The sequence below is a fragment of the Dasypus novemcinctus genome, chromosome 21 (genome assembly GCF_030445035.2).
Source record: "Dasypus novemcinctus isolate mDasNov1 chromosome 21, mDasNov1.1.hap2, whole genome shotgun sequence".
Lineage (NCBI taxonomy): Eukaryota > Metazoa > Chordata > Mammalia > Cingulata > Dasypodidae > Dasypus > Dasypus novemcinctus.
The window spans coordinates 85795626-85812715 of record NC_080693.1 but is presented as its reverse complement, the minus strand read 5'-3'; the positions used below and the strand labels follow the sequence as shown (position 1 = coordinate 85812715).

Genomic DNA, 17090 nt, shown 5'->3' with positions numbered 1-17090 from the left:
TTCTTCCCCAGGCTCCCTTGCAGGCCTGAACAGGACACTGAGGCAGGAGCCGCGCTGACCCACCCCCGGCGGCGTGGCGTCCTGTGGGACCAGAGAGGCAGGGTGGCTGAGACCCTCTCCCTCCTCCCCTTGTCTCTGAGCCCGTGTCTCTCGCCGCGGCCCTGGGGCCTCAGCCCTCCCTGGCCCCGGGCTCGGCCCACGCTCCATGCCGCTCGTTTGTGGCAAGGTTCCCGTGGGCAACAGGGCCAGCAACGGGGCAGAGCCAGGCCCGGGGCTGGAGAGCGGGCACCGCCCCTCCGACTTGGCATCTGTCCGGTGGACGAGGGGACGAGTGGGGGCAGCGAGCACCCCACAGCCACAGTCGCAGGAGGAGTTGTCCTAAGCCGGGGACCCTTTCCCCGGCCTCCCCCTCCCCAGCTGCCCTGACCCCAGCCTGCCAGAGCCAACCTGGCTGAGCCGTAGGCGTTGAAGGCTTAGTGTGGGGAGGGGGAGGGCCCGCGCAGGCGGCCTGGGCACGGGGGGCCGCCCTCCCCGGAGAGCCCGCCAGGCTTTGAGGGCGGCAGATCCGGGAAGGAGGTTTCCAGGGTGCAGAGGGTGAAGCTGGCCCCAGGCCTGGGGTCAGAGCCGCGTCTGCGTCAGCAGGGGACTTGCACCCAGGCCGGGGCTCACGGACTTACACGGGGATGACAGCTGGGAAGGGCGAGCCGGCTCCGGGCAGCCCCCGCCAGCTGCTCCTCACTGCCCGGAGTGGGGAGCCCAGGCGTGAACTCGCTGGGGTGCAACATGCAGGTGAAGGGCGTCCTGCTGCCACTCTGGAATGCCGCTGGCCATGGGAGCTGCTAGCCTCGCGGCGCGCCGCGCTGGCCACCCTAGCTCTCCGATGGAGGCACGGCCTTTGCCCGCGAAGCAACGAGTGGCGAGGACTCAGCCCTGCGCCACGTCGCCAGCCGGGCCCGGCAGCTGGCTCGGGGGTGCCGGCCCCGCGCAGCCCGGCGTGGTTGCTCTCCGGCCGGACCGGGGCATTTGCTTGCCCTGGGCAGGGGTGACAGCCCTTGGACGCAGGGGGCTCCAGGGGCAGTTCTCACCCAACGCCGGAACCCGGCCTAGAGTGTTCTCTCCAGGCTCTGTGTCCCTCCCGCCAGCGCCGGGCCGATGCGGGGGGTGAGACCTGACCTGTGTTTGAAGCTGCTTCCTCTGCCAGTCCCAGGCGGGGCCTGCGGGCTGACCCCACAACGGGGTCCAGCAAGTGTGGCCTTCCGGATCCGCAGAGCCTCAGGTCCCCTCCCCAGGAAAACGGGGCTGTGCCCAGCTCCCCCAAGAGGCTCTGGCAGCCCAGCGCCTGCTTGGCTGCCCAGAAGCCCAGGTGGCCTCTGGGGCACCCCACTCAGTCTTCGGCTTCACCATGTGTCAGAGCACCTCACACCCTCAAAAGCCCCACCTCCGCGGGGGTCCTGTTGCAGGGACCCCGGGCGCAGGCTCCCCTGGAGCCCCAGCACGCAGCCGCCTGCTATGTGACCTGAACATAAAGTTAACAGGTAGCACCCCTGCCCGCAGGGGAGAGACATACAGATGGCGCCGTTAACCACGATGTCCTCGGAGCGGTGGCACTCCATTCCTGCATGCGCGGCGACAGCCTCAGCGACCCCGCGGGGCTGTCACGGGACCCTCGCAGGAACGCCGCCTCACGCCTGTGGAATGTCCTTGCCCTGAAGCGCTTGCACCCCCCTCGCTCTCCCGACCGTGGAGCTCCGTCTTCCTTCCCCCCGATCGCCGCCACCGGAGCCTCTCCTGCTGCAAATCCAATAAAGCCAACTTCTGGCTCCGCGCCAGGCACGGCCTTCCATCTTGCTCCCTTCAGGAGCCGGGCCGGGACGATTGGCGAGCCACGAGCCAGGAGAGGGAAGGACCGCTGGCAGCAGTGGGCACGAGCTCAGGGAAAGGAGAATCGCAAGGGAAACCCGGGGTGGGCCTGTCCTGCCGTGGGGGGCGGGTGGCTGCCCTCGGGGTGAGCACGGACAGCCGAGGGTACGGGGCTGCCCCAAATCTCCAGCAGGCGCACTGGCCGTGCTCACTTAAATGAGAAAAAGCGGGACTGCCACACAGCCGAGGTTCTAGCCTGGCGCCCTTAGGAGCCTTGCAGGTGGCACCATGGCAGAGCAAGTGGCAAAGGCTTATGTGCGCCCCTTAGAAGAAGAGTTAAAGTTAGAAAAGGGGAAAGCAGATGTGGTTCAAGCGATTGGGCTCCCGTCTACCGTATGGGAGGTCCAGGGTTCAATACCCAGGGCCTCCTGGTGAAGGCAAGCTGGCCCGCGCGGAGAGCTGGCATGGCAAGATGGCATAGCAAAAAGAGACGCAGCAGACCAGGGAGCTGAGGTGGCGCAAGAGACTGAGCATCTCTCTCCCACTCCGGAAGGTCCCAGGATCAGTTCCCAGTGCCATCTAAAGAGAAGACAAGCGGACACAAAGGAAGACACAGTGAATGGACACGGAGAGCAGACAGCGAGCGCTAACAATGGCGGGGGGCAGAAATAAATAAATACATCGATTCATTTTAAAAAGTTAGAAAAGGATACGTCTCGGCACAGGCAGAGATGAAAGATTCCTTAAACCACTGCCGGCACCGAGTCGATGACCCGTGAGACTCCCCGGCTGGCAGGTGTGCCCGAGCCAGGGGCCTCGGGCTGCCTCGAGTCCAGGCCTGGAGGGTATTGATGGCCCTGGCGGGACCCTGAGGCACGGGACCCCGAGGTGTCCTCTAGAAGAGGATGAGGAGCCCCCGAGGATGCCCCATAATACACCGGAAGTGGAAGGCGGTCCAAGGCCACCCCCCGGGGCCCAGCCCGCCCCTCCAGCCCAGCCGGAGCCGCTCTGACCACGAGGGCCTCCCCGCGCTGAGCTGGCGATGCGGGCACAGGGCGGGCGGGGGTCCGGAGAGCCCTGCCCGCTCCCGAGGCGATGGCACACTGGAGCGGAAGGAGTGTGCTCTCTGGGGCGGAAATGCACAAATTCACACCTGCCACCTCTCACCCGTCTGTGCGTCGGCAAAACAGAAACAGCGTGGCTGCGTGGCTGTTGCTGTGGCTGGTCGGTGGGCGCGAGGGGGTAGACCCCACGCCCACCCCGTCGGCACCCCATGCAGGAGTCGGGATGTTTTACCGGGACTGGGGCGGAAATACGCTGCTTACGCCGCCGACGTCGAAGCTCTGACGGCAGGAACGAGAGACGCGCTGCACCCTGCTCCCACCCACGATCGCGGGCCTCTGGGGTCAATCCTGACCCCCTGGGGGGCTGCCTGTGGCGCGAGCTGCGCAGGCCCTAGCAGACTGAGGGGAGTCGGAAGGGCGTACGGAGAAAGGGGGCTGGGGTCTGGGTGGCAGGGAGAGCGCCCCGAGGACACGGGGGTCCTCGGCGGGTGTCCGCAGGCAAACGCGGGCAGGCCTTACCGCCGCGGGCAGCGCGGCGGGCTTTGGTCAGACTCTGGGGCAAGCTCCTGAAGGACGAGAGATTTACGAGCTGAGGGAGAAGCGGGATGGGAACAGAGCTGGCGCCCCAGCCCGGGGGAAGCCTGGCCCCCCGCCCCTACCACCGGGAGGGGTCAAGAGTCCGGGGGGAGGGCAGGAACCAGGGTCCCCGGGCGGAGACCACGGAGGCCACGCGCAGTGACCTGCTCACTGGTCCCTACTGGTCAGCCGGGAGCATCAGCCTTAGCCCCGGGGGCGCCTGCTTTATTCACGGCCCTGCAGCCGGCTCCGGGGCCAGCCGGGCTGGGGCCGCTGCGGGGGAATCGTCTACGCTAAGCAGCACATCTCAGTTCTACAATTTGGACATTCACTTCCCCATAGATATACAGGGTGTGTTTCTCCTTACCCGAATTCGTTTTAGGAACTGACCTTCTCCTGAATGCCACCTTAGAGTACCATAGGGGAATTCCACCTCCAACGTGGTACAAAAAAGGGGGTGCCAAGGGGACAAGTTACATGGTCCCCATAAAGGTGCTCAAAGAACTGTGTGACCAAACTGTACACACTCCCGGGGGACACCAGGAAATTACTGCTACAATTAAGGAATTACAAAGGGTAGGAATAGTAACTACCCAGGGCCCAGCACTGTGTGCAGCGGTCCCAAATGTTACTGGTGTATTGCAAGAAATTAGCACGCAGTTATGCCACTATCACTTTGTTTCAGATCTTGCTAACGCTTTTTTCTCCCTAGGCGAGTCAAGGCAGCCTGCATTCACCTTCCTGTGGGAAAGCCAGCGCTGCACTTCCACGGGCTCCCCCAGGCGAGGTGTACAGCTCAGCCGTCTGCCTGGCCTCGCGGCAGGAGACCCGGCATGGAGGCGCCCTGGGCGGGCCCCTCTCCCTTACGCCGATGGCACCATGTTAAGCAGCCCTTCTCTCTCAGAATTAAAAGGAGCATCAAGACAGTGGAGTCTCTTCTTGCGAGCTGGGCGGGGGCAGCCAATCGGGACGGGCTGCAAGGCCCCGGCTGCTCTGTCAAATTCTTGGGTGCTGTTTGTTCAGTAAGACAAAAGCTGCACCCTCTGCCATCATCAATCAAGACAGTTGTTGTCCCACACGTCAAACTCCAGCGCAGTCGATGGCCTTTCTGGGGTTGTTGGGGCACTGGAGACCGTTTCCCCCTCATTTAGCTCAAATACTTAAACCACTGTATGTGTTAATCAGGAAAGGTGAATGCAAGGGGGGTCCCCCAGCAGGCTGCTTTTGTTTCCTTTTCTTCTTGTCGTTGTTTGGTTTTATTTTCTGCTGTTGAAGAAGCAAAGAGGGTGCCGGCACAGGCTCAGGCACTGAGGGGGCCCTGATTGCCCTGTGGATCGTAGGTGGCCAGCACCCATACTGCTTTGGGTGGGGTTTGCGCAAAGGCAGCGTTCTAAGCGAGCCCCCCTGGGTTCTGGTCGCAGTATGGAAAGGGGCTGACTTACGAGACCGCCCCTCAGAGAGGCAGCTCTGTGCAGCGTACAACGCCCTGCTGCAAGTGGAAGGTTTAACCCGAAAGTGCCCGGTGCCTCTGAAGACGGCCATCCCCGTCCAGGGGTGGACCAGATGCTGGGAACGAGCCTTGCTCTGGCCGCGCACAAGTAAGCACCTTAACACAGCAGAGCACTGACCCGCCGCAGCGAGCGTCTGCGACCCCAGCCCCGGCAGGACCGAGCTGCGCGAGACCCCAGGCCCAGGGGCTTCTGTGGAAGATTCCTCAGCCCGAATTCAACCCCCGAGGTGGCTGCCGAAGTGCCCGCTAAAGAAGGCACAGGAGCAGTTCCGGAGACCGCGTAGTGCAGGATGGCCGGGCAAGGGGACAGCCTCCCGCGTGGACAGCTGTAGCTGTGCAGCCAGCACTGACCCCGGCCTATTCGGTGGAACCGGGCACCGTGCAGAGCGGAGAGCGGGTGAGTTAAGAGCCGTGTGGATGGCCATAGCGCATGAGCCCGGGGATGCATTAACATCTGTACCCACAGGTGGGCAGTGTACAGAGGCCTCACCTGGACGGCAACGTGGAGACAGGAACAATGGACTGTCGAGAGCCACCCTCCGTGGGGGAAAGTTCTGTGGACAGACCTCTGGGACGCCCCAGCGGCGAGAGGGAACTGTCACTCCCGTCCCCGCCCGCTCCTCCTTGCCCCCCTCCTGGACATCCACACCACTGAGACCCGAGAAGCAGCACAGTGGCTCCGCAGGAGAAGCGGTGTCGTGGCCACCAGGCCTTGTGGCGCCTAGCCCCGTGGTTCCAGCTGCTGCCACTTGCTCGTGGACGTCACCCACAAGCGTCCATCACACTAGCTCCGATGACCACAGTCCCCTCACTGGATGGGACATCCTGGCCAAGTGTGGACCCCAGCAGCACGATGGCCAGTGGCTTACCTGGGTCGCCTCCCACTCTCGGAAGGGGCGAGGGGTGTGTTCACTGCCGCAGACACCGCCACGGGACACTGTTGCTTCCCAGGAGGAAAGGCCAGCCAGCGGGCCACTCGTCACTGTCGAGAAAAGCGCGTGCCCTATACGGGGTGCCAGCCCAAATGGACAGTGACCGAGGGGCTCCATACTGACCACCTCACGTGGCCTTGGGCAAAGGACCAAGATATTGCTGGGACTTTCCATTTGCCCTATAATCCCACCAAGGCAGGCCTTTTGGAAGGGGTGAATGGCCTTTAAAAGGAACAAACAAAAGGCTGTCACCACCAGTGCACTAGGAGGCTGTGTCTGGCCCTGACCCATTCAGTTTAGCGCCAGGCCAGGCCCCTGCCCCCGCTGAAGCGCCAACAGCGGGGTGATACAGGCGTTTAGAATACAAGTTAAAGGGCCAGCCGCCCTGTAGCCCCAAAGAGGAAGTAATCATGATCGGTTGTTGCCTATCCTCCAACCATACAAACTGGGGAAATGAGGTCCTCTGGCACGGCACTGGCCTGTGCGGCCCTGCTAGAGCGTCTTAAATCCACGGGGGCAAGAGTCACCCAAACATTGCTATAAGACCACAGTCTACAAAAAATGCCAGTAAACATCTTTATTAACAATGCAGGGTCTCCTATTCCCGCAGGGGCCCTATGTGCGTTTATGTGAACTCTTCTTATGCCTAAACTAGTTTTTTGGGGGTTTTTTTAGGAGGTACCAGGGATCAAACCTGGGACCTCATATGTGGGAAGCAGGTGTTCAACCACTGAGCTACATCCACAACTCTAAACCAGTTCTGGACGCCTCCCACAGGTCCCTCTACCTGGGACTTCATTACCTACTATTGGAAACGTCGCTATTGTACCCTCAGAGCAGCACAAGCTGTACCTTATCGTTCCTCATGAACATCTTTCTCCTTCCCGTAGCGCGCTAGCCGACACCTCTCTCCAGTGGGCTCCAGCCGAGAGCCCACGATGGAACCCAGCACCGGGGCTGCACAAACTGACCATCCTCGGGGCTACTGGCCTTCCTTGAACCGTGACTCACGCACATGGGATGGCGTGGACACCTTGCTGGCCTGGCAGACTGTGCCCCATCGGCAAGCCTGGAACAAGGCCTCGTTCGAGGCTGAAATCCAGCTGCCGTCTTCCAATGAGCCTCGTAATTACGTTTTTTCTCTTGTAAGGGAACAAGTGAATAACCCCAAGGCTTTATTAGGATAAGCTGTATGTGATGGTTGAGGAGGGGTATCGGCTTCGCCCTCGATCGCCTTGCCCCCGTCGGCGTGGAACGAGAGGGAATCCATGATGTGGGGTGCTTACCCTCCAAAGTGTATCCTTTTACTGCCCAACTAGAAAATCATCATCTTTTCCTGGGGCAGACCTGCCCCTCCTTTTCTGGGGCATCCTCGTCCCCTAAAGGATGGCTGTGGACTTGTGGGCAAAGCGGTGGCCACATGTGCCCCACAACTGGACCGGATGCTGCACATGGGCGCAGCCGTATGTCCCGCCACCCTGTATGACTCATTTCCCACACTCCTGGCGGCTGGGGAGTGGGCAAGGCTCCATGCGGCAAAGCGCACCCCCTGGTGGTTGTACCTGCTGGCCGTCTCTGTGCCCGGTGGCGCTGCAGTTGGCACTGAGAAGGGACGGCTTCAGTCAATCACTGCTCAGGCCCTTGACGACTGCAGAGCTGCAATTTCCTCACTAAAGAAAGAAGCCACCCAGCTTCGAAAGGCAGTTTTACGGAACGGGCTGGCTTTAGATGCTTTCTCTGCGGCACAATGTTGCGCCAATCCCCGATCACTCCCGTGACGTTTCCCAAGCTCTAAGCCCCACAGGGGCACACAGAGCACGTGGGCGCCCCGGCTCCTGACCCCCGATGGGTCGGATTCCCTCCCTCGGCCCTGGCGACGTGCCTTTGTGGGTCTCCTGGCTCTTGGTGGACGCCGCCCGTCCTTCTGCTCTGCTTTACACTGTGGCTGTGGAACACGGGTGCAATGCCCATCCTGCGGTCAAGGCGGGCTGCTGCGTGGGGGTGGGCTGCGGGGACCCCGGGCGCAGGCTCCCCTGGAGCCCCAGCATGTAGCTGCCTGCTATGTGACCTGGACATAAAGTTAACAGGTAGCACCCCCGCCCGCAGGGGAGAGATGTACAGACGGCGCCGCAAACCACGATGTCCTCGGAGCGGTGGCGCTCCATTCCTGCGTGGGCGGCGACAGCCTCAGCGGACCCCGCAGGGCCGTCACGGGACCCTCGCAGGAACGCCGCCTCAGGCCTGTGGAATGTCCTTGCTCTGAAGCCCTTATATCACCCCTCGCTCTCCTGACCGCGGAGCGCCGTCTTCCTTCCCCTGACCGCCGCCACCGGAACCTCTCCTGTCTGTAAGTCCAGCTAGAGCTTCCGTCTGGCTCGAGGGCAGGCGCGGCCTTTGGCCTCGCAGTGCCCCGGCCTTGCCCTTCAGGAGTCCAGCCGGGACGCCTGCTGGTCTCTCCGGCCCAGCCGGAACGAGCCAGGCGTGTGCAGAGCCGTGGCGCGCCTCCCGTGCCCCCGGTTCACCACTGAGTCTGGCCACAGCCAGAGAGGCCACCGGAACTGAGGACCCTCAGGGCCCTCCTGCTGCGAAGGGATGAGCCCCCGCCCATTAGGGCAGGGACGGGGGAGCCCTGCCCCCAAACGCGAGGTCTCACTCCTGTTGCTAAGGGGGTGTCATGACCCCAGGGGGCTGCTGGGGCAGTGTAAGTGAAAGAAAGGGGCGCTTGCAGCCCCCAGCTCAGGTAGGCGCAAACAGCTGCCCCCAGCTGGTTTTCTGAATCTCCAAGTGACCTTGGCGTGGGGAGGGGGCGTGTCAGGGCGTGGGAAGGCCAGGTGATGTGGCAGGAGGCACAGGTTTCTGAGGTCACCAAAGGGCGGCCCGCAGCCCCTCGCCCCCCCCCCCCACCAGCGGCGGCTGGGGCAGGGAGAGGTTCTCGGGGGTCTGGCGGGAACGGGGGGCACAGCCAGGTGCTCGCAGGGAGGGTCCAGGACCTCACGCGGCCCACCGACCTTTCCTCGCGGCGGCGCCCTCCAGACCCAGGGCCCCCGAGGGCGGCGCAGAATCTCCCACCCAGCGCGGGACAGGCCGCCTCCCCCGCGGCGCCGTCGCCGGGCGCCGGGTCTCTCCCACAGGTCGCCGAGGGCGCCTGGGCCTCGGGCTGCACCTGTCCGCGCCTCCGGAGGCCCCTCGGCGCGCAGCCCGGTGTCCGCCGCCGCTTTGATCCCGGGGGCCCGGCTGGATAAAAGTCCCGGCGGCTCCGCGCCAGCGCCAGAGGGGGAGCGCAGCCGAGCCGGGCGCAGGGCGGGCGGCGCGGGGGGCAGCGACGCCGAGGAAGCGGGGCCGCGGGGCCGCCCGCGGTGAGCCGGGGCTCCGGGCCGGGCCGGGGGGGAGTGCAGCGGCGCGCCGGGGCCCCAGGCCTCCCCCCCACCGGGGCTGCCCCGGGGCCGCGCGGCGGGAGAGGGGGCGCCGGCGGCTCGAAGTGAGCGCGGCCGCCCCGCGCCCCCAGCCCGTCGGGCCCCGCAGGCCCGCGCCTCCCCCGGGCGCCCCGCCGCGCCTCGCCGGTCCCGGGGCGGGGAAGGCGGCGCCGGGCGGGCCGCGGGAGCAGAGCCGCGGGGGCCGCCGCGCCGCGCTGCCCCCCACGGAGCCGGGCCGGGAGCGCCTCCGGCGGCCGCGGCGGGGTAGTCCAGGCCCCTCCGTCAGGCTTGCGGTTTGGGAAGAAAAGGCGATGCCTCCGCCAAGAAAAGAGCGAGCGCGGCCCCCGCCCCCCGCGCCGGCCCGGGCGGCAGCGGCACTTCTAAGGCGCGGGCACCCCGGCCGCCGCGGCCCCCGCGCGCTACGCCCAGCTCGGCCCCCGGCGCTCATTGGCGCGGGCGGGAGCCAACGCACCCGGCCCCGGCGCTGCCCTCGGCCGCCCGCGCCGAGCCCCAGCCGCCAGAGGCCGAGCGGCGCCCGCGCCCCGAGCGCCCCGACGCCGAGCGCGCAGCGGGGGCGCGCGAGCCCCAGGCCGGCGGCGCCCCGCGCCCGAGCGCCCGCCGCTCAAGGCCGCCCCCTCTCCGCAGGTGGCCGCGGGCCCGAGCGGCCGGCCATGGGCCCGGGGGTGCGCGCGCTGCTGCTGCTGCTGCTCGGCCTGCTGCCCTGGGCCGGGGGCGGCGACGGCAGGAAGACCTGGCGGCGCCGCGGGCCGCAGCCGCCCCCGCCGCGCGCCGCGGCCGGGCCGCCCGTGGAGAGCTTCCCGCTGGACTTCACGGCCGTGGAGGGCAACATGGACAGCTTCGTGGCGCAGGTCAAGAGCCTGGCGCAGTCGCTGTACCCCTGCTCGGCGCAGCAGCTCGACGAGGACCTGCGCCTGCACCTCCTGCTCAACTCGTCGGTGACCTGCAACGACGGCAGCCCCGCGGGGTAAGGCCGGCGCCCGGAGGCTCGGCCCGCCCGGGCACTGACCCCGCGGCCGCCCGCGCCCGGCCCCGCTGCTGCTCGCGTCCTTCGGCCCCGGGGCGCAGAGCCGGCGGCGGGCGGGGAGGGGGGCCCGCGGCTCCCGGGGGGGCGGCCCCGCGAGGGCGGGCAGAGCCCTGCCGGCCGCTGACCCCGGGACGGGGGGCAGGGCCGCCGGGGGTGCCCGGAGGGGCCGGGGGCGCGCAGGTCGGCCGGAAGGCGGTGGGGTGGCCGCGCCCCCAGGGCCTGCGGAGCGGGGAGGAGGGCTGCGAGGCCGGGGAGGGGGCTCGGGGGCGCCCGCGCGCTCCGGGTGGAGGAGCCGGGCGGGACCCCCGACGCCCGTGCCCCTCCACGCCCCCCGGGCTGCTCCCACGGCGGGGCCCTCGTCACTCCTCGGGGGTCCCTGCGCGCCCTGGGAGGGCCCCGAGGCGCCCTCAGACCCCCCCGCCCGGCCGCCTCGCCGAGGTCACGGCGGGTCCCGCGCCGGGCGGGCCGTGGGGATTTTCCACGGACCACACAGCCCCTCGCCGCCCTTCCCCGCCTCGCGGGCGCCACCTCCCGGGACTGGCCGGGACTGGCCGGGCTCGCGCCGCCGCGCCTGACCGCGCGCGCCCTCGTGCGGCCGCCGCGCGCACCGCCCCGCGACAGGTGGAATAACTCTTTCCTGCCCGGAGCCGCGCGCGGGGGGCCCGGCGAGTGCGCGCGCGGCCCCCGCGGCCCCCGGCCCCCGCGGCCCCCGCTGACGCGCGCCTCGCCCGCAGCTACTACCTGAAGGAGTCCAGGGGCAGCCGGCGCTGGCTGCTCTTCCTGGAAGGTGCGTCCCGGGGCGCGGGCGGGGGGCGCGGGCGGCCCCCGGCGCGGGCCTGAGGGGGCCTCTGCCCGCAGGCGGCTGGTACTGCTTCAGCCGGGAGAACTGCAATTCCCGCTACGGCAGCATGCGGCGCCTCATGAGCTCCAAAGACTGGCCGCGCACCCGCACAGGTGCGCGGGGGGAGGGAAGCGTGGCCTCCCCCGAGCGGAGCAGGTGGCCCACCTGGGCGCCCACCCTCGCCCCACGGCCCCGGACAGGCCCCCGTCCCCCGCAGTGGCCCCGGCTGTGTCCTCCGAATTGCCTGGGGGCGGGGGACACGCACTCGCTCGCCCTCGAATTTTTCCCTTTTTGACTCAGCAGCCGCGCTCTGGCCTCGGGAAAGCCGGCCTTAATCCCGCGGGGGGCTTGCGGGGCCCGCAGGGCCTCTGGTTTTATTTCACACGTACCTGTCCAGGGCCTACTTGGCCGCTCGGGATCAAAGCCTCCGGTGGAGGGCAGGGGGGACAAGGGTCACATCCAGGGTCACGGCTCAGCTGGGCATCCTGCCTGGGGTTACCTGCTAGGGGGCCAGACCCGTCCCATTCCCCCGGCCACCAGGAGCCCCCTCCCCCCACCGTCCCCTGTCCCCACCCCTGCACACGCCCCTCCTCCCAAACGACCCCCCTTCCGTGCCCAGGCACCGGGATCCTGTCCTCCCAGCCCGAGGAGAACCCGCACTGGTGGAACGCCAACATGGTGTAAGAGGGGCGGCGGGCCTGGAGCTGCCCTTCCCGGGGGCTGCCGGGGGGGCGTTCTTCGGGGGGGCCTTTGGGGCCCCTGCCCAGGACCTTGGGGCTCGCCCGCCCGTGTCTTGCAGCTTCATCCCTTACTGCTCGAGCGACGTCTGGAGTGGGACTTCGTCCAAGTCGGAGAAGAGTGAGTACCCGCCTTCCTGGCGTCCCCCTCCCCGTGGCCTCGGGGAAATCCTCGGCAGCCTGGGTGGGGCTCTGCTCAGCCCCCAGCGTCCTCAGAGCCCTGGCAGTGGCCCCCAGCCCCACTGCCTGCTGTCCAGCCCAGCCCTCAGGCCCTCCCTCCCAGGGGGCGGCCCCCAGCCTGGCCTCTGGGATGTCCCAGCCCGGGGAGGAGCCCCCCGGCCCTGCCCGGGGCCAGACCCCGTCCTTCCCCAGGCCTGGCCACCCACCCGGGGCCCCTCCCTGTCCCTGCAGACAAGTTCGCCTTCATGGGGGCGGCCATCATCCAGGAGGTGGTGCGGGAGCTCCTGGGCCACGGGCTGAGCGGGGCCAAGGTGCTACTGCTGGCTGGGAGCAGGTGGGCCAGGAGCGGTGTGGGGGGGTGGGAAGCAGGTGGGCCGGGAGGGGCTGGGGGGGGAGAGCAGGTGGCCCGGGAGGGGCTTGGGGGGGGAGCAGGTGGGCCGGGACTGGGCTGGGGGGAGGGAGAGAGCAGGTGGGCTGGGAGGGGCTGGGGGGAGAGCAGGTGGGCTGGGAGGGCTGGGGGAGAGCAGGTGGGCTGGGAAGGGGCGGGGGGTGGGAAACAGGTGGGCCAGGAAGGGAGCTGGTGGGGAGGGGGAGCAGAAGGGGGGCTTGGGGGAGGGGGAGGAGGGAGACCAGGAGGGGGGCTGGGGGGAGGGCAGCCTGGGGTGTCCAGCCGTGTGCCTTGCAGTGCTGAGCCCGGGTGGGTAGCTGGGGGAACCATTTGGGGCATCTCAGAACAATGACTGGAATGGCCTGTGACCACTACTGTCTGGCAGCCACCCAGCGGGTGCTGCTGGGCCCAGGTTGCTGGGACGTGGGGGCAGCTGGCCGGGAAGCTGTGAGGCAGGCCCGGCGCCTCTCTCTGCACCCCACGAGGCCCCGGGGGCTCTGGGCGGCTGCGGAACGGCTGAAGGGCCAGGGGCCACGCAGTGCGCGGCTCGGAGCGCTCCGTCGGATCGCGCTGGGCCTCACCGCCGGCTCTCCCCGCAGCGCGGGGGGCACGGGGGTGCTGCTGAACGTGGACCGCGTGGCCGAGCAGCTGGAGGCGCTGGGCTACCCGGCCATCCAGGTGCGGGGCCTGGCCGACTCGGGCTGGTTCCTGGACAACGAGCAGTACCAGCGCACCGACTGCGTGGACACCGTCACCTGCGCGCCCACGGAGGCCATCCGCCGTGGCATCAGGTGCCAGGGAGCCGTCCTCCGCGGAGACCCTCGGGGGCCCTGCCTGGGCACGGGGGGGTGGCAGGCGGAGGGCCGCGCCTAAGGCACTGTGTGTGCCCAGGTACTGGAACGGGGTGGTCCCAGAGCGCTGCCGGCGCCGCTTCAAGGAGGGCGAGGAGTGGAACTGCTTCTTCGGATACAAGATCTACCCGACCCTGCGCTGTGAGTGGCCACGGCGGGGCCTGCAGGGACAGGATGGGGTGGCCAGGCAGACCGCGTCCCTGGGGCTCTGAGAGCCCAGGAGCGCGCAGGCTGGGGCCAGCACCTGCCCAGTCCCCGTGTGCCCCGCACCTGCCCGGTGTGGGGTCCCCGGGAAAGCTGGAGGGGTGGTCGCCCATCTGCACCCGGGGGTCTAGGAGCTGGGGGGCCTGGGCTGCGAACCCCGTACACACGCCAGGGTCGGCACCACCAAGTTTTGGTGAACGCGGCGTGCCCGAGAGCCACAGCGAGGCGGGGCGAGGCAGTGTGTCCATGGCAGGCGGGCACCACGGGGCAGTTCTTCAAGGAAGGGGAGAAGCAGGGACCCGCATCTGGGGGGCCAGGGCTCTGAGGAAGGAGGGGAGCAGAGTGCTGGGCACAGGGCGGGCAGAGCCTGGTAGGGGGCAGAGCCTGGGGAGGGGCCGAGCCCAGGGGCGGGGTGGCCGAGCTGAGCCCTCCCCCGTCCCCGCCGCAGGCCCGGTGTTCGTGGTGCAGTGGCTGTTTGACGAGGCGCAGCTGACGGTGGACAACGTGCACCTCACGGGGCAGCACGTGCAGGAGGGCCAGTGGCTGTATGTCCAGACGCTGGTGCGGGAGCTGCGGGACTCACTCAAGGACGTGGCGTGAGTGCGAGCCGGGCCTGCCACCCTCGGGGGGCTCCCCCGGGAGGCCTCGAAACGCCACGCCGCGGCCCGCCTGGGACAGCCCCACCTGCCCAGAAGAGAGCTCTGAGTGGGGCTCGGGGAAGCGCCAGGATGGGCAGAGCGCGGGGAGGGCGGCCGTGGGCCCCCGGTGGGGAGGGGGCTGCGGCTGCCTCGCTCCACCCATCTCCTCCCCTGCAGGGCCAGCTTTGCCCCCGCTTGTCTGTCCCACGAGATCATCATCAGAAGGTGCGTGTCTCCGTGTCCGCTCGCCGGCCCTCCCGGGCGCCCACCCCTGCTCTCTGGACGCCTTCTCTCTCTCAGCCCCACTCCCCAGGGGCGGCAGGGCAGCCCTGGCCTTGGCCCCTTCCACCCTCCTGGATTTCTGTCCGCAGCCACTGGACGGACGTCCAGGTGAGGGGCACCTCGCTGCCCCGGGCGCTGTACTGCTGGGACCGAAGCCTCCACGACAGCCACAAGGCCGGCCGCGCGCCCCTGAAGGGCTGCCCCGTCCGCCTGGTGGACAGCTGCCCCTGGCCCCACTGCAACCCCTCGTGCCCCGCCCTCCGGGACATGACCGCGGTGCAGGTGGGCCTCGACGCGCAGACCCCGGCCCCGCAGCAGGACCCGGAGCCCAGCAGGGTGCCGGGCGGGAGCTAGGGGGCCGCCCACCTGCTGCCGCACTCCCGCCCCGGGGACCCCTCGCCCCACAGGCCCCCTGCCTCTTCGAGGACAGGGCGGGCATCAGCAGACCCCACCCTGGGTCTGGACCCGTGACCCCCAGTCTCTCCCGCCCCCCACCCCCGCAGGGGCTCAGCCGGGCCTCATGACCCCACCCCAACCCCAGGCCTCCCCCCAGCCCCAGCCCACGGTGGGGAGGGGGCAGCCAGAAGCACTGGATCCCTCGGCCCCCAGCCCAGCCCCCCACGCCCTTTTGTATTATTTTATAAATGACTTTTTTATTACTTTAATTTTTTTAAAAAGGAAATTAAGCAAGAAATATATGTTGAATACCATTTTGTATAACAGTTTTTTTTTTATGGTGGAAAAAATAGACGCCCCAAGAGGCTTGCGCTGCCCAAGTGTTTACCTGGGCAGAGCGGCCTCTTCCCCGCCCGTGACGTCGTGGGGTCTCGGGGCTGGCCGCCCAGACTCGGGCAGGGCTTGTCCCCCACGGGGTCCGCTCCACCCCGTGTCCCTCCAGACCCCGCGCCAGGAGAGCCGCCCCGTCCCCCCGCCGCGCCCGCGCTGCGCCCTGACGGCAGCCGGCAGCCGGCGTCTCGGGTTGTTTTTGTTTCCGTAGCACTTGCGTGCCCTGGCCCTAGCGGCAGGTCTTACGCCACCTCCAGCCCGGCCCGCGCCGCCCCGCTCCCTCCCCAGAGTGACCGCTGCCACCACCCGAGGCCCCTCCGGAGCCCCCGAGCAGTAGCCTAGCTGCCCGCCCAGCCGCCCGCCCGCGGGCGCGCACCCATCGCTTTTCCTTCCACACCCACCGGAGAGCCGCCCCGAGAGCTGCCCAGCGGCGTGGCCCCGAGCGACTCGGCAGGTCGCCCTCCCGCACGCACCAAGGACACAGCCGGAGTGACCATGGGCCGTTGCCCGGGAGGGCGAGGCTGGGCCCGAGGTGGGCGGTGGCGGGGCGCGCGACCGCAGCTCTCCCTGGGGACCCCGAGGCTCTCCCCACGTCCCCGGCACCGGTGAAGATCCGACGGCAAGAGACCGCAGCCGGGACCCGAGAGGGGAGGGCCGCACTCATCCTGCCCCACTGGGGCCGCCGAGTCAGGCCCCGGAGCCGTCCGCAGACAAGGAGCCCACGGGCACGGCCGGCCTGGGGTGCCCACGGGGGCGTGCAGGGGCTGGGCCAGCGGCTCCTACGTGGGGGCCCAGGGGTTCACAGCGGGGAGCCCTCGCGCTGTGCTCGCGCTGGGCCGCGGCAGGGCCGGCACCCTGAGGCCTGCCCTCCTCCCCAGCGCGCCCCGCTGCCCGCGTTGTGCGCCTTCCCGGAGAAGCACGATCCCCCCCGGGACCCGGGCCCGAGCCCGAGGGCGGCCCAGCTGCCCGGCCGTGGAGCAGTGGCCACGTCGTGGGGCGGCCGCGGTCCTCGGCTCCCCAGCCGGGCGGGCCTGCCCGGGGCTTGAGGGCCGCGGGGTTGTGGGTGCTGCCTCCTGAGCTCGAACGACCTCGGGGCCCCTGCCGTCCCCGCACCCCGTCCCGCCCGCCAGCCTCAGGCACCGCGGCGGCCCTTCGCGCCCCCGTCCCTCCCAGGCCTGTGCCCGCCCTGCCTGCCTCCCCTGCGGCTTGTCGCGGGCACCAGGGGCTGCCGGGCGAGTAGCTGTTTCCCGCATGGAAGCACTGACCAGAACCGACGGCGGAAACCCAGGCCCGAAGTCCTGCAGCGGGGCGGGGGCTGCGGGGAGGACGCGGGGGGCGTCTCTGGGAAGAATCGCTGTATGGGCAGTATTTCACGTTAGAGCCTGTTTGCAGGCCACTGGGGGGGGACCACATTGACACGTTTTGAATAACAGTTTGTTAATAAAAATGTATGATGGAACTTGTAAAGGCGCGTACCCGATAGCGGCAAGCGCCCCACGCACGCGCCCAAGGCCCAGGGCAGGGAGCGGATGTGGCTCAGGGCTGAGCACCTGCTGTCCCCAGGGCCTCCTAGAAACAAGAATACAAACAAGCAAACAAGTGAAAAACCAACTCAGGGCTGATGTGGGTCCGTGGTTGAGCACCAGCTTCCCACTGACGAGGTCCCGGGTTCAGTCCCTCACCCTGCTACCTAAACAAAGCAAAACAAAAACCCAACAACAAATCCAGGGCACCTTGGAGGAGCACCTGGTTCAAGGAATGGGCAGGGACTAGACAAGGTGGG

The 17090-nt window shown here is 68.3% G+C and overlaps 1 protein-coding gene across 1 annotated transcript; it reads left to right on the top strand.

Moving 5' to 3' along the window:
* Positions 1 to 10007: 10007 nt before the first annotated feature.
* Positions 10008 to 16774, top strand: NOTUM (notum, palmitoleoyl-protein carboxylesterase). The gene is made up of 12 exons (XM_058284920.2): positions 10008 to 10340; positions 11135 to 11187; positions 11259 to 11354; positions 11861 to 11921; positions 12041 to 12099; positions 12390 to 12492; positions 13146 to 13337; positions 13438 to 13538; positions 14050 to 14197; positions 14417 to 14464; positions 14611 to 14803; positions 15519 to 16774. Exons 1-12 carry the CDS (start codon positions 10027 to 10029, stop codon positions 15642 to 15644), a joined length of 1494 nt encoding a protein of 497 aa, XP_058140903.1. The 5' UTR covers positions 10008 to 10026; the 3' UTR covers positions 15645 to 16774.
* Positions 16775 to 17090: the final 316 nt, after the last annotated feature.